General features: G+C 31.4%; 5 protein-coding genes across 6 annotated transcripts; 2 read left to right on the forward strand and 3 right to left on the reverse strand.

The window, feature by feature from the left end:
• Positions 1 to 23: 23 nt before the first annotated feature.
• On the reverse strand, positions 24 to 3,068 carry LOC130668850 (uncharacterized). The gene is made up of 4 exons (XM_057471340.1): positions 2,833 to 3,068; positions 2,530 to 2,654; positions 2,337 to 2,447; positions 24 to 1,514 (listed from the first exon to the last, which is right to left on the reverse strand). Exons 1-4 carry the CDS (start codon positions 2,973 to 2,975, stop codon positions 1,402 to 1,404), a joined length of 492 nt encoding a protein of 163 aa, XP_057327323.1. The 5' UTR covers positions 2,976 to 3,068; the 3' UTR covers positions 24 to 1,401.
• An 87-nt stretch (positions 3,069 to 3,155) lies between these two features.
• On the forward strand, positions 3,156 to 5,324 carry LOC130668851 (actin-related protein 2/3 complex subunit 5-A). Its single transcript, XM_057471341.1, has 3 exons — positions 3,156 to 3,429; positions 3,519 to 3,592; positions 4,488 to 5,324. Exons 1-3 carry the CDS (start codon positions 3,267 to 3,269, stop codon positions 4,725 to 4,727), a joined length of 477 nt encoding a protein of 158 aa, XP_057327324.1. The 5' UTR covers positions 3,156 to 3,266; the 3' UTR covers positions 4,728 to 5,324.
• Positions 4,917 to 7,989, reverse strand: LOC130668849 (programmed cell death protein 10). 2 transcript variants are annotated; one of them, XM_057471339.1, is made up of 7 exons: positions 7,685 to 7,989; positions 7,486 to 7,628; positions 7,309 to 7,381; positions 7,038 to 7,215; positions 6,022 to 6,154; positions 5,772 to 5,936; positions 4,917 to 5,288 (listed from the first exon to the last, which is right to left on the reverse strand). In XM_057471339.1, the coding sequence occupies exons 3-7, from the start codon at positions 7,378 to 7,380 to the stop codon at positions 5,204 to 5,206; spliced, it is 633 nt and encodes a 210-aa protein (XP_057327322.1). In that variant the 5' UTR covers position 7,381; positions 7,486 to 7,628; positions 7,685 to 7,989; the 3' UTR covers positions 4,917 to 5,203. The 2 variants fall into 2 exon arrangements, with proteins under 2 accessions (XP_057327322.1, XP_057327321.1); XM_057471338.1 differs by having other exon boundaries at positions 7,309 to 7,628; positions 7,685 to 7,987.
• A 920-nt stretch (positions 7,990 to 8,909) lies between these two features.
• LOC130668897 (pre-mRNA-splicing factor syf1 homolog) lies at positions 8,910 to 11,731 on the forward strand. Its single transcript, XM_057471409.1, has 2 exons — positions 8,910 to 9,063; positions 9,148 to 11,731. Exons 1-2 carry the CDS (start codon positions 9,022 to 9,024, stop codon positions 11,656 to 11,658), a joined length of 2,553 nt encoding a protein of 850 aa, XP_057327392.1. The 5' UTR covers positions 8,910 to 9,021; the 3' UTR covers positions 11,659 to 11,731.
• Positions 11,711 to 14,687, reverse strand: LOC130668901 (F-box only protein 42). Its single transcript, XM_057471414.1, has 4 exons — positions 14,273 to 14,687; positions 13,042 to 13,385; positions 12,830 to 12,987; positions 11,711 to 12,754 (listed from the first exon to the last, which is right to left on the reverse strand). Exons 1-4 carry the CDS (start codon positions 14,394 to 14,396, stop codon positions 11,800 to 11,802), a joined length of 1,581 nt encoding a protein of 526 aa, XP_057327397.1. The 5' UTR covers positions 14,397 to 14,687; the 3' UTR covers positions 11,711 to 11,799.
• Positions 14,688 to 14,713: the final 26 nt, after the last annotated feature.

Genomic DNA, 14,713 nt, shown 5'->3' on the forward strand with positions numbered 1-14,713 from the left:
AATGAATACCTAATTACTGTATTTTTTTTTAATAAATAAATTATATTTTTTTTTTATACATTTAATTAATTAACTTTATTCTGAGGGTATGCGAATCGTTTTCGAATTATTTGTAACTTTTCAAATTACACACTTGACTTTGTGACATCTCTAAGATGTCAGTTTTTAGGCTGTTTTTTGACAGATCGATAAGGCACCAAAATGTTGATAAAACGATCAGAAATTTATGTCACCGAAAAAATATCTGCTTAAAAGACTTGACACGTGACGATAAAAAGTAAATAAAAAAAAGTGGTAAAATAAATCATCTAAATGACTTTTTAATTCACATGTCCTTTTTACGACAGGAAAAACAACACAAATTTTCTATGTCTCCTAGAATGAACATCCGCGTGTCTTATTTATACCAAAAAAGGTAGGATCCTGAAGTTAGCAGATAATTAAAAATTTTCGGATTTTTTTTCCAGCAAATAAATTACAAAAAAATAAAAAATAAAAATATGCACTTGTAGGGAATTTAAAAAACTACAGGTGCAATTTTTTCAAATTTTTTTTTTTTTAATTTACCGTCTAAAATAAAATCCAAAAATTATTAGACGTCCGCTAACTTCAGTATCATAAAAAGGTGACTTTGAGACGAAAAAATTTGTCTTATCCTTTTAAATGACATCTTAAAGTTGTCTGTGTGTTACTTGGGATCGATAAAATTCTGATCAGCTTTCAAATATTCAATTTTTATTTAATAGAGAGTTTTTAAAGTAAACAAAAATAACTTTTTCGTAGATTCGTGTCAGAGTTCTATTTACCTCTGACTAAAATTAGAATTATTACAATTTTAAGTCAGTCAAAAATTTACGAATAATTCGAATTGATTGATTCGATGAGAATTCGAAAGTTCAAACTATTCGCAGACCCCTACTTTATTTATAAATAATACTTTTAAATAAATTATAAATAAATTGTCATTTATAACGACTACATAATTTTTAATATTTTTTTAACTTTCCTTTGAAATAATTAACTGCTGGAAAGTAAAGTGAGTTGATTGACATTTTTTTTTTGGACATCAAAATTTGTTTATATAAAAAATTCATTAAAAAATGTGGGTACGATTTGATGTGAGCGGTCCAGTGAAAAATATTAATGAAAGTAGAGCGCACTCGACAATTGTAATTTAGGATGGTGCAATATAAAAATTTAATGAGCTTAATAACTTCTATTTGTCAATAGTGTGCAACACTAATTAGTATGCAAAAAAATGAACTTAATTAAATGAAAATTGCTGAGTATGTAACTACCGCTCAGAATGTGCAATTGTTTGTTTTATAATTGTCCGTGATATGATTTAAATTTGAACCACTTGAAAGTTCAAATCTACGCACTTTACTTCTTAGTGACTAATTAATCACTAAGAACATAATCTCTTTCATCATCTGATTCATCATCACTATCATCCCCTGGTTTAATATTCGTGATATTATTCTGTCGCTTGTATTCTTCGAAATCGTCCCACGCTAAAAATATAAATAAAATTACTAAATATTTAATTATTTTAACACAAACAAACTTAACTATGTACTTTTTAAAAGCTTTATGTAATTTACATTTAAGTCTCTAAATTTTAATCTCCATAGTAAATAACTTTTTTTTTCCTTCATCTAGTATTTATAAAAGACCACTGAGGTAAGAGATTCAGTACCCAATCAGGGAACTAATTCCCTGATCAGGTACTAGTTCCTTGATTGAATACTAGTTCCATGATCAGTTACTAGTTCCCTGATCTTAATACTAGTTCCATGTTCAGCTACTAGTTCCCTGATCAGGTACTCATTCCTTAATTGAATACTAGTTCCCTGATCATGTACTAATGCCCTGATCAGGTGCTAGTTCTCTGATCATGTACTAGTTCCTTGATTGAATACTAGTTCCATGATCAGTTACTAGTTCCCTGATCTTAATACTAGTTCCATGTTCAGCTACTAGTTCCCTGATCAGGTACTAATTCCTTGATTGAATACTAGTTCCCTGATCTGAATACTAGTTCCCTGATCATGTACTAGTTCCTTGATTGAATACTAGTTCCATGATCAGTTACTAGTTCCCTGATCTTAATACTAGTTCCATGTTCAGCTACTAGTTCTCTGATCAGGTACTAATTCCTTGATTGAATACTAGTTCCCTGATCTGAATACTAGTTCCATGATCAGTTACTAGTTCCCTAATCATGTACTAATGCCCTGGTCAAATACTAGTCCCCTGATTAGATACTACTTTCCTGATTGGATACTAGGTCTTTTTACCTCACAAATATTATAAAATAAATAAAAATATCTTACGTGGACGGTTTATAGTTTTGAGCATCCATTCAGTTTCTTCAAATTTTTCTTTATCAATAGAAATCTGCGGGTTTCTGTATTTACTTAGCTCTAATCTCGGCCATTTGAGAACTATAATAAAAAATTAAAGCAATAAATTAATAAAATAAAAATTAATGAATTTTTGTAATTGAATACAATAAAAAATACAAACATTTAAAAGCCTTTGGTATTCTAATCTGAAATTCCCGTCCCAAATTAGTCACCAGAGTTTTTTCAGGTACCACCGCTCCGAAGAAATACAGACACAAGTAATAATTTTTGTCATTATGAATCGTACTGAAATAAATAATTAAAATTTATCAAACATCCTCACGTGCTCAGTAAAAATATCAGACGATTGTTTAATTTTTAAACAAACGAAAAATTTTCGTACTTTTAATTTGTTTAAAAAATTAAAAACCTGCAGATGTTATCTTCAGTTTGATATTTTAAAATAAACCACTTGTTGATTTACCTGAATTTCATGTGTTCCAAATCAACGTCTAAATAAAACTTTTCAATGTCAATTAACATGATTCTGAAGACAATGGAGCCGTCATCTTGATACCACAAAATTTTAGGTGTCAACGCTCGATTTTTTAATGGCGCCGGGTTCATTGTTAATTAATTTATATTTTAATATTTAAATCCAGCAGCAATAACTTGAGGTCTTGAGCCGGGCACCGGTATGATGGCCGCCATTTGTAAATAACCAAAAACGTGGGCGATAATTTTAAAGGTAAATTTCCAAGACAATTATCAGAGACCTGGATCTGAGATTCGCGAATTGTGGACAGTACTTATTGTTTTATCTAGGCGTATGCATTGATATGGTTAGTTTGTGAGTAATAATATTAAAATATAAGGATTAGAGTGTACAGTATCCAGTAAATAGTTAAATAATTAAAAATGTCTCGATTAGAGGATAATAAAAAAGATCCAATGGGAACGGGTTTTCGTAAAATAGATATCGACGAATTTAATGAAAATAATTTTAAAGAAGAAGAGGCTGATGCTAGTTTGACAGGACCAACTGGTCCTGATGAAAATGAAATACTTAATTTACTTAGCCAATATCCTTTTTTATAACTAATTATTTATTTTTTTATTTTAATTGTAAGCTTAAGATTTTAAGAAATTTTTTTCCTTAATTTATATTCAAAGGAAAACATGCTGAAGCTTTAATATCAGCGTTGAAGGCTGCACCATTAGAATCTAAAAATCAACAAGTTAAGGTAAATAATTAGTAATTTATTTATTTATGAATTTTTTTATTTATTAGTGATACTGAAAGCAGAAGATCTGGAGAATTTTTAAATTTTCAAACAAATTACGAATTGTTAGAAAGACCCCAAGTAGCGCACTTGGTTTTGTGACATCTATAAGATAAGGACACCAAGATGCTGATAAAAAATTCAGAAATTTATGTAGGAAAAAAATATCTGTCTAAAAGACTTGACACAAACGGCGGCAAAAATTAAATTACAAATAATTTTGAAATCAGTCATTTAAAAGACGTCAATTGAAATGACTTTTTTAAAATGGAAAAATGAATAGAAATTTTTCTGTGACTCAGACCAACATTTGTATGTTTTATTTATATAAAAAAAATTTGGCTTTGAGACATAAAATTTGTCTTGTTATCTTAGAGTTGTCTCTATGCTACTGGGGATTAAAAAGAACTCAGCGCACTTGGCTGTGACTTCTATAAGATAGCAGTTTCAAGTTTAAAGAGGCATCAAAATGTTGACAAAATAATTAAAAATTAAAGTCATCAGAAAAATATCTGCTGCAAAAACTTTACACAAACGGCGGCAAAAATTAAATTACAAATAATTTTGAAATCAGTCATTTACAAGACGTCAATTAAAATGACTTTTGTAAGACAAAAATATGAACAAATTTTCTATGACTTCGAGGACCAACATCTCTACCTCTAATTTAACTAAAAACTTTTTTTTGAGACAATAAAATTTGCCTTGTTGTCTGTGTGCGACTTGGGAGAACTCTAAAATTTTTAAAAGCTGAGAATAAGTTTGTTTTTTTGAAAAAATAAAAATTGTTGGTAATCTGCTTTCAGTATCATATTCACAAGTTGTTAAATTAATAAAATAATTTATCTGTTTAAAGGATAATGCAAGAAACGTAACACAAAAAATATTATTAAGTATAAAATCAAATCAAATGGACGATATTATTGCTCAATTGGATAGAGAACTAATGGATGTTTTGATGAAATACATATATCGTGGTTTTGAAATACCATCAAAAGACAGCAGTTCACATTTATTATTGTGGCATGAAAAAGTTTACAGTATCAGTGGTATTGGAAGTATTGTTCGAGTGTTTACTGACAGCAAAAGAGTTTAATAATATTTAAATAATAAAAATAAATAAATAAAGACAAATAAAATAGGATTGTTTATGGTTGTCATAATAAAAAAATTAATCTTTGATAGAATATTATGTAAAAAAATATCCTCATTATTTTCTGTTATCAACATTTTTACTCAACGTTCTTTTTTATTATTATTTTATATTAAATAATTAATTAATTAATTATTATTATTATTTTATACATATATTTTTTAAAATAACGATTACATAAGAAATAACACGATGATGCAGTAAGGAAAAGTACAAATTAATATTTTCTTTATTTTGTTACCCTGAACATTGTTATATATTTATATATATATTAGTAGTCGGATTGACCATTTCTCCACGGTTTTGATCCGAAGATCACATATACTTTATTTTGGGCAATGATAATTATTATTCTTTATTTTTTTAATTAATTATTTATTATTACTAATTTCTGTAACAGCCCGGAAGATTTTTTTTTATTATTCGCATTTATTTTTTACAGTAACCATTATCATATTTGTTTGTCGGATCAAAAATAACGCACTTATAAACACGGCCTTTGCTCTGAAAATTTTTAAATAAATAAATTATTATTATTATCATTTTATTCTGCGCTTAAATATTTTTAAAGACAAAGATTTTTAATTTATACTACAAGACTTCTGTCAATGACTCCCCAATTTTCTTATCAATTGAAACCACAAGAGCTCAGTTATAAATATTAATAGTAAAGAAACTAAATTTAAAAAAACAATAGATAATTTAAAAATGTCCTAGTCCAAAAAAATTAAATGATGTAAATAATAAACTATCAAGTTACGAAACAAACAATTAAATTTTATTACTTTATTTACTACTTGTATTTATTTATAAGCAATAAATTATTTTGTTTACTGAAAGCACGACTGAAGATAAATGATCTGTTATCATTATCAGTCATTAAAATGATAAAGAATTAATAAATTTATAATCTTGCCTGTGATCTTTATCCTTAAAAATATTAAATGATTTATTGTATAAATAAGTAAATAAATAAATGAAACTTACTGTCCTTCCTTAAAATATTCTTTTAACGTATTACTAAAACGCTTACTGTATTTAACAAATTCTCTTTTACGTTGATCTAAAGCTTGTTTGCCAGCAATGCCAGGTATAAATGCCGTTACTTCATTAACTGCATCTAATAATTTTTTGATTGCACTCGCTATTTCTCTGTAAATAAATCAATCAATCAATTAATAAGTAATAAAATAAGGGCAGTTACCAATTAAAGAGAATTATAACTAATGAAATTTACTTGATAGTTTCTAAAAATGTTTTCCGATCACATATTTCATCTGGAATCCTGCTTAATATTCTTTTTAAAGCTGTCGATTTACGATTTAATTCTTGGAATGCGTCTTCTGATCTTGCAGAACGATATTCTATGGCTAAAAATATTTATTTATTATTTTAAAAATGTATATCAGTGAGTGTATTAATCATCAACAATCAAATTTAACTGTGACATTTAAATTTGATACTGAAATTAGCTGACGTCTAATGATTATTTTGTTGGATGTTTTTAAAAATGATAAATTTAAAAGAACAAAATATTTTAGAAAATTGCACTTATAATTTTTTAAATATCCTACTTGTGCATTTTTCAGTTTTTTTTTTTTTTGTAATTGATGTTGAAAAATAAATCCAAAAATTGTTGATTGTCTGTCAATTTCAAGATCATAATTAATGGAGGTCTAAAAACTTTTGGATTTTATTTGAACAATAAATTATTTAAAAAAAAATTGTTTTGAAAAATTGCACTTATAGTTTTTTAAATTTCCTACATGTGCATTTTTTTAGTTTTTTTTTTTTTTTTTGTAATTGATATTGAAAAACAAATCAGAAAATTGTTGAGTATTTCTTAATTTCAAGTTCATAATTAATGGAGATCTAAAAACTTTTCGATTTCTTTTTAAATAATAAATTATTTGAAAAATAATGTTTTGAAAAATTGCACTTATAGTTTTTTAAATTTCCTACATGTGTATTTTTTTTTTATTTTTAATTGATGTTGAAAAATAAATCCAAAAATTGTTGATTGTCTGTCAATTTCAAGATCATAATTAATGGAGATCTAAAAACTTTTGGATTTTTTTTTAAACAATAAATTATTAAAAAAATAATGTTTTGAAAAATTTCACTTATAGTTTTTTAAATTTTCTACATGTGCATTTTTTTAAAAATTAAATTGTTGAAAAAAAAAAATCTGAAAGTTGTCTGCTTACTTCAGTCATTTAAATTTAAAAAATATTAATTAATAAAAATAATTACCATCACAATCAGAAGCTACACTTTGTAACCGAAGAACACTAGCATTCATATCAAGACTTAATTCCGCTCTTCTAACAATTCCTACTACCAAATCATAGGTAATACCTGGGTGATTATTTTCAGCTTTAGATAACGCAGATCTTAATGTTTGAGCTGCTGCAATATTTTGAGCTTCCAACTGAAATGAATACCAAACAAAATAAACATACAAGAGTCGATACTGAGTATTTAAATTCCAGTGACGTAGAGGAAGTCTTTGAAATGCCATTACCTTGGATAATATTGGTCGTAATATCACAGGGAGGACAAGTGATGTAACTGGTGTATCATCTCCCATTGTCATCCTTTATGTATTGTAAAAATTATTTATGTTAAACTCAATGTATTTAAATGATTGATGTATTGTATGTACAATCTATAGATTAAATAGATAACCGCTGATAAAAACCTTTTTTATTTGTGTGGTTGATTTGAATCGACTGTTTTGTGGTTTTAGAGCCACAACAAGACGTCGATAAAAGGCGATTTATCACTTCATTTCCTCTTATTAATGCTACCTCACTGCTTGACAGCTGTCACTAAATAGTTAATCTATAACAAAAGAAGGTTAGGCTTCGTGTAGTATTTTACTATACCTACGTACTTACATAGATATGTAATACATTCAAACATAAGTACTTATAAATATATGCTCATATCAAGAATTTTAAAAGGGAATTTTCATCAACTACTTGTCGTTTGACGTCATCATTTACTGTTTGGATTTTTTCCCTCCAATTATTAAAAATCCACAATTTATCTGCTCACTTATTTTTTGGGCTTAAAAAAAAAAATTTAGGTAAAAGTCTATACCCGCTCATTAGTCGCTCACTTTAAATTTTTAAGGCGGTTTTTTTAAATTTTTATAAAAAAAAATGACAACTAAAAATATTATTATTAATAAATAATTATTTGTGAATCTAAATATATTAAAATATGATGTATGAAACTATTGGGCCATGTGTTGAAAACTTTCGACGTGTTGTGTTGCTCCGAGGATGGGACTAGTGAGAGAGAGAGTGTTTCGAGAGAGAGAGAGAGGCGCCAATTTCAAACTACATTTTACCCGGTTATAAAGATGATACTAAAGTTAGCCGACGTTCAATAGTTTTTGGATTTTTTTTTAAACAATAAATGAATAAAAAAAAAATATTTTGAAAAATTGCACCTATAGTTTATTAAATTTTCTACATGTGCATATTTTAAAAAAAATTTGTTTTTTTAATTAAGTCGTTCAAAAAAAAATCCAAAAAAATATTGGAAGTCGGCTAACTTGTGATCCTGAAGTTAGCAGGCAGTTAAAAATTTTTGAATTTTTGTTTGAACGACTTAATTAAAAAAAAAAATTTTTTTTTAAATATGCACATGTAGAAAATTTAATATACTATAGGTGCATTTTTTTCAAATATTTTTTTTTTATTCATTTATTGTTTAAAAAAAAATTCAAAAATTTTTAACTGCCTGCTAACTTCAGGATCACAAGTTAGCCGACGTCCAATATTTTTTGGATTTTTTTTTAAACAATAAATTATAAAAAAAAAATATTTGAAAAAATTGCACCTGTAGTTTTTAAAATTTTCTATATGTGCATATTTTTCTTTTATTTTTTTGCAATTGATTTGTTGAAAGACGAAAATTCAAAATTTTTTATATGTCTGCTAACTTCGGGATCATGAAATTTTGCGGTAATTAATATAATTTTTGACACTTTAATGAGTTTTTTTAAATTTTGACACTTGATATTAAATTTCGCGCCAAATTACCGTCACTGCGCCGCGCATTGTTTTTATTGGACTTCTAAAAAAAAATATTATTTGAAACCGGCTTAATGATTCAAACAATTCCTAACCTCTAGAAGACGTGAGTGAACGTTGGTGAACGATATTGTTGATCGAGTTGGTGCATAGTTTTATTTTTTTAAATTAATTTCTAAATAAAACTCATCATGAAACGCAAAGTAGATTTCGACGGGAACGTTTACGTATTCGTAAGTAAATTTTTTAAATTAATTACCGCCTTAATTTTTTTGGAGTCTTGTTGACAATAAATAACATAAATTTTTTTATTTTAGAATGATGAAGATTTGCCATACGAAGAGGAGATTCTTCGCAACCCATATTCAGTAAAACACTGGCTGCGATATATCGATCATTTAAAAACAACCAAGAGCCCGAATTTAAATATCGTGTACGAACGTTCACTGAAAGAGCTTCCTGGTAGTTACAAACTATGGTACGGGTATCTGTGTCACCGGGTGAGTCAACTGAAGGATCGTCGGCTTGACGATCCGCTTTACGATGATGTCAATAATGCGTACGAACGCGCGCTGATTTTTATGCACAAAATGCCCCGTGTCTGGATCGATTACTGCACGTTGATGACCGAGCAGTGTTTCATCACCAGGACCAGGCACATTTTTGATCGCGCGCTCAGAGCGTTGCCTATAACGCAGCACCACCGGGTATGGCCGCTGTACCTGGGGTTCGTCAAAAGTCATGACATTCCTGAGACCGGTATCAGAGTTTTCCGCCGGTATTTAAAACTGGCGCCCGAAGACACTGAAGATTATATTGAGTATTTAATTTCTATTGATCGTCTAGATGAGTCTGCAGTCAAGCTCGCCCATATTGTCAACCAGGATGACTTCGTTTCAAAGCACGGGAAGTCGAACCATCAACTTTGGAACGAACTGTGCGACTTGATTTCCAAGAACCCCAGGAAAATAAAGTCACTGAAAGTCGATCCGATTATCAGAGGAGGTCTCCGGAGGTACACAGATCAGGTGGGATCACTTTGGAATTCTCTGGCTGATTATTATATTCGCAGTGGTCTGTTTGAAAGAGCGAGAGACATTTATGAGGAGGCGATCCAGACTGTGTCGACTGTCAGAGATTTTACTCAGGTGTTCGATGCCTACTCGCAGTTTGAAGAGATCGCTACCAAGAAACGCATCGAAGAAATCAACAACAATCCCAACAGAACTGAAGACGATGAAGTGGAACTGGACCTACGGCTAGCGAGGTTTGAATATCTTATAGAACGGAGACCTTTGCTGCTAAACTCGGTCTTACTGAGGCAGAACCCGCACAATGTTCCCGAGTGGCACAAGCGAGTGAAACTCTACGAAGGACAACCGCATGAAATAATAAATACTTTTACAGAAGCTGTTCAAACCGTAAAGCCTCAGTTGGCTGTCGGGAAACTCCACACCCTCTGGGTGGCATTCGCTAAATTCTATGAAGAGAACGGACAGATTCCCGACGCGCGGGTGGTCTTCGAAAAAGCGACCCACGTTCCCTATACTAAAGTTGATGACTTGGCTTCAGTCTGGTGCGAGTGGGCCGAGATGGAGATCCGCCATAACTTCTGCATAGAAGCTCTCAAGCTGATGCATCGCGCCACTGCAATGCCGTCAAGAAAAGTCGGGTATTATGATGAATCCGAGACTGTGCAGATGAGATTATACAAGTCGCTGAAGGTCTGGTCGATGTACGCCGACCTAGAGGAGAGCTTCGGAACTTTCAAAACTTGCAAAGCTGTCTATGATAACATAATTGATTTAAAAATAGCAACACCCCAGATTATCATCAACTACGGAATGTTTTTGGAGGAGAATAATTACTATGAAGAAGCATTCAGAGCTTATGAGAAAGGTATCGCTCTGTTTAAATGGCCAAATGTCTTCGACATCTGGAATACTTATTTGACAAAATTCTTGGACAGATACAAAGGAACTAAACTGGAGAGAACTCGTGATCTATTCGAGCAGTGTCTGGAACATTGTCCTCCAAAATACGCCAAAGTATTTTATTTACTTTACGCAAAATTGGAGGAAGAGCACGGACTTGCCCGGCATGCGATGAATGTCTACGAGCGCTCCATCAAGGCTGTGCCCAATGAAGAGAAATTCGAGCTGTTCAATATTTACATAAAGAAAGCTGCCGAAATCTACGGCGTGCCCAAGACGAGAGAAATTTACGCGGAAGCTATTGAGGTTCTCAGTGACGAGAACTCGCGGGAAATGTCTCTGAGGTTCGCTGAGATGGAGACTAAATTGGGCGAAGTGGATCGCGCACGTGCTATTTACATTCATTGCAGCGAGATTTGCGACCCGCGAGTGACCTCGAGGTTCTGGCAGATCTGGAAGGAGTTCGAGGTCCGTCATGGTAATGAGGACACGATGCGCGAGATGCTGAGAATAAAGAGAAGTGTCCAGGCGATGTACAACACGCAGATCAATATGATGACAGCGCAGATGCTCAATAGCACGGTGCCGCAGACTGAAAACACCGTGGATGCAATGAGGCTGCTGGATATCAAAGCTGCTGGTGCTGCTGCTGAAGGAAAGGCTCCAGCTGCTTCCAGGGGAACGATCAGTTTCGTACGAGGGGTCACCGAAGGAGGAAAAGATGACGGGAGAGTTAAAAATCCTGATGAGATTGATATTGATATGGATGAGGACGAGGATGAGGATGATGCTGATGAAGAAATGGAAGAGGAAGAAGTTCCGGTTGAGAAACAGATCATTCCCTCAGAAGTATTTGGGGGATTGAAGCCTGTAGATGATGAAGAAGGCGATTAAATTTATTGATTTTTATTATTATTATTTTGAATAATCTTATAGGTAAATAAAATTTTATATTTTAAGTATTGTATATATATTGTACTTTATTCCATGTGTATTTTGACAGTGAAAAATAATTATAAATTATTATAATTATTATTAAATGGCATAGCGAGGTGGGTTTATAAAATGAACGTCGTTGTAAACTTCTGAAACTTCACCTTCAACTTGTCCCTGCTTGGTGGGAAACTTTCGTGTCCCGCCAAAAAATATAAGCTCTGCGTTGCCTAACACTAAAGAATAGAGAACACGTTCTTCGGGGCCAGTGATATCACTGCCGGTGTTTTGAACCCACGAAGCCGCGCGTTCTTCGCACAAAACATTCGCGATATTTAAGACAAAAATCGCTAGTCTGTTGATCACTGGCTTTATTAGTCTCGCTTGCATACGCTGGCGATTTATCTTCTCTTCCATTCTCCGGAGATCCTCAAGCTGACGCAGGCGGTTCGGACTAGGGGTCCCGAGGTCGGGATTGAAAGCTGCCATGGGCCCGAATTTGCGTTCCACCGCGACACGAATCCCCTGGTGAGGTCTCGTGATTGCACTCGCAGGATTTACTTGTACTAGAGCTCGCGGTGTAAATCTTCCGCGACGTCCATTGACGTTCTCATCTCTGTCTACAACTGGCACGGATTTTTGTCGAGTGTCTGGAATATTACAGTCGGCCATCGCCAGTGAACTGGATCCATGACAAATGACTTTATCATTTGTAATATTTTTAGATGACGAGCTCGCCTGTTTTTTTTTACTTAAAATTACCAGATGATCGCCAACTTTGCACGCTTGGTGACACCAGATCATCATCGGCGCCCACTCCATCCCATTTATTGCAAGTTTTGTCCACCTCCAGTGCGTTCCCTCCATCGTTAGCAGCCACGCGTCGTCAATTCCTACTGTAGAATTCGTACATCCTCCGATGATCATCAGATTCTTATCATCCAGCGCGATCTGCGAGTGTCCGAACCGAGGGTGCGGCTTCGGGGACGTCGTCACCTGCTCGTGCCAGGTATTGGTTTCAAAATTAAAGCACCAGACATCATTTGAGGTATTGTAGCTACAAAAAAAAATAAATTATTACATCAGCAATAAAAATATCCAAGTACTGATGAATCTTTCAGGTCTTTCTTACTGCAAAAATGTATTGATTCCACCAAAGACCACCATCGTGTCACCATGAACTGTCGCTGAATGAGCACAAGTAGCTGGTGGATCATTTAGAGTTTCAATGGCAGTCCATTTGTTGTTTGTTATCGAGTACACGTGCAGCTCATTAAATAATTTCCTCCTCTAAAAATAAATATCGTTAAAAAAAATTGCTAATAAAAAAAAATGTATTTGTACCTGGAAAGGTGGAAATGTTGCAGGCTGCGCCCAACCACCGAATAATACAAAAGATTTTTTATAGTACACCATACTAGCGCACGCTTTCGGTGACGGATAAGTACCCATGGGTATCGGACGTTCCCATTTCCTGGTGTCTAAGTCTAGTTTCCATAAATCATTAAATGTCGTACAAGTTTTGGTACAGCCTCCAAAAATATACATCGAATTTTCGTAGGTACATGCTGAGTGCGAGTGACGGTTTGTTATTATTGACGGCCTTGCGTTTATGGTCGGCGAGTTCCATAGGAGAGATCCATAGGCCACTGATCTTTGGAAATAAGCTTTTCTATGTTCTATCACATCTAGAAAATATAATTAGTCAATTAAAATTAAGAAATTATTAAGATACTGAAATTGGCTGACGTCTGATAACTTTTGAATTTTTTTTCTCAACGATAAATTATAAAAAAATAAATATTTGAAAAATTGCACCTGTAGTTTTTTTAATTTTCTACATGTGCATTTTTTTTCATTAATTTGTTGAAAAAAAAAATCAAAAAATTGTTGATTGTCAATTTCCGGAGGGTGAATGTAACTGACAGCTGGGAATTTTTTGAATTTTTGAATAAATATTTAAAATGTCAGTAGAGTAAAAATCAAAAAATGCGTATTTAGATCGATGAAAAATCCGTACGCGCTTTTTTTTAAATTTCATTATTTTAATTCATTTATTTATTTATTCAAAATTTATGAGTGTGAATGTAGCAGACATCAAATTTTAAATTATTACTCAATAGAATAAAATTTTTAAAAAATGCGCATTTTTTAAATTTAAAAATTAGTAAGTGCATTTTTAAAAATATTATTTTGTAAATTATTTACTCTATTTATTTATAATTTTAAATTTATCTGTATGCTACATTCACACTCATTAAAATTTATGAGTATAAATGTAGCAGACATGACAATTTTTGAATTACATACAAAGAAATTAGACAATTAAATTGATATGATAAAAAGAACGCATGTACTGATTTTAGAATTTTCTACCAGCCCATTTTTTAATTTTTTTGTTTAAAAAATTTTATTTAAAAATTTAAAAAATTGTCTGATGTCCGCCAACTTTCCTGTCATTTAAAATTTATGAACTGTCTGGTATCTGCTACATTTACACTCATCAGGACGATTAAATTATTAGCTAATTAAATTAATAATTAATCATTAATTACAAAATAATAAAAATACTGACGTTTGACAGCATGATGCCAACGCTTGCACACCAGTTTGCATTCTTTTAAATCTTTATACGGCGGGATTAAATTCAAAATATATTCCAATATTTCATCAGGTAAAAAATCAATTGGACTGGCCATTGATAATATTTATAATATATATAATATTACTATTCACATATATATAAATTTTTCTTCCAAAATAGACTTTGGATCTTTGTTTAGTCAGTTCTCTAACCTCAATACCAATAAAAAATCAATTTTCAAAAAACAAACAATTTTTATCACCAAAAAATGTATATAAAAAATAATATCAACTATTTCATATATTATTCCATATATTTAAATGTATGACACTCAATTAATAATTATTAACATTTTGTTGACCAGCTGATTTATTATTTTTTTATTCCATTTTATTGTTATCATTATTGGCGGCCATGTTGGAAATTTGTCCC

Source organism: Microplitis mediator, chromosome 5, assembly GCF_029852145.1.
Source record: "Microplitis mediator isolate UGA2020A chromosome 5, iyMicMedi2.1, whole genome shotgun sequence".
NCBI classification, from domain to species: Eukaryota; Metazoa; Arthropoda; class Insecta; order Hymenoptera; family Braconidae; genus Microplitis; species Microplitis mediator.

Bases quoted from the DNA above. Each gene is read 5' to 3' on its own strand.
- LOC130668850 (XM_057471340.1), bottom strand. From the start codon at position 2,975: ATGAACCCGGCGCCATTAAAAAATCGAGCGTTGACACCTAAAATTTTG. The intron at 2,655-2,832 runs GTAAATCAACAA...TATTTATTTCAG, and splicing joins TTGGAACACATGAAATTCAG to TACGATTCATAATGACAAAA. The intron at 1,515-2,336 runs GTAAGATATTTT...TTATATTTTTAG, and splicing joins CAAAACTATAAACCGTCCAC to CGTGGGACGATTTCGAAGAA.
- LOC130668851 (XM_057471341.1), top strand. From the start codon at position 3,267: ATGTCTCGATTAGAGGATAATAAAAAAGATCCAATGGGAACGGGTTTT. The intron at 3,430-3,518 runs AATATCCTTTTT...AATTTATATTCA, and splicing joins AATACTTAATTTACTTAGCC to AAGGAAAACATGCTGAAGCT. The intron at 3,593-4,487 runs GTAAATAATTAG...ATCTGTTTAAAG, and splicing joins CTAAAAATCAACAAGTTAAG to GATAATGCAAGAAACGTAAC.
- LOC130668849 (XM_057471339.1), bottom strand. From the start codon at position 7,380: ATGACAATGGGAGATGATACACCAGTTACATCACTTGTCCTCCCTGTG. The intron at 6,155-7,037 runs GTAATTATTTTT...AAATATTTTTAG, and splicing joins TGTAGCTTCTGATTGTGATG to CCATAGAATATCGTTCTGCA. The intron at 5,937-6,021 runs GTAAATTTCATT...ATTTATTTACAG, and splicing joins ACATTTTTAGAAACTATCAA to AGAAATAGCGAGTGCAATCA.
- LOC130668897 (XM_057471409.1), top strand. From the start codon at position 9,022: ATGAAACGCAAAGTAGATTTCGACGGGAACGTTTACGTATTC. The intron at 9,064-9,147 runs GTAAGTAAATTT...TTTTTATTTTAG, and splicing joins ACGGGAACGTTTACGTATTC to AATGATGAAGATTTGCCATA.
- LOC130668901 (XM_057471414.1), bottom strand. From the start codon at position 14,396: ATGGCCAGTCCAATTGATTTTTTACCTGATGAAATATTGGAATATATT. The intron at 12,988-13,041 runs GTACAAATACAT...ATTTATTTTTAG, and splicing joins CAACATTTCCACCTTTCCAG to AGGAGGAAATTATTTAATGA. The intron at 12,755-12,829 runs GTAAGAAAGACC...TTTTTTTTGTAG, and splicing joins GGAATCAATACATTTTTGCA to CTACAATACCTCAAATGATG.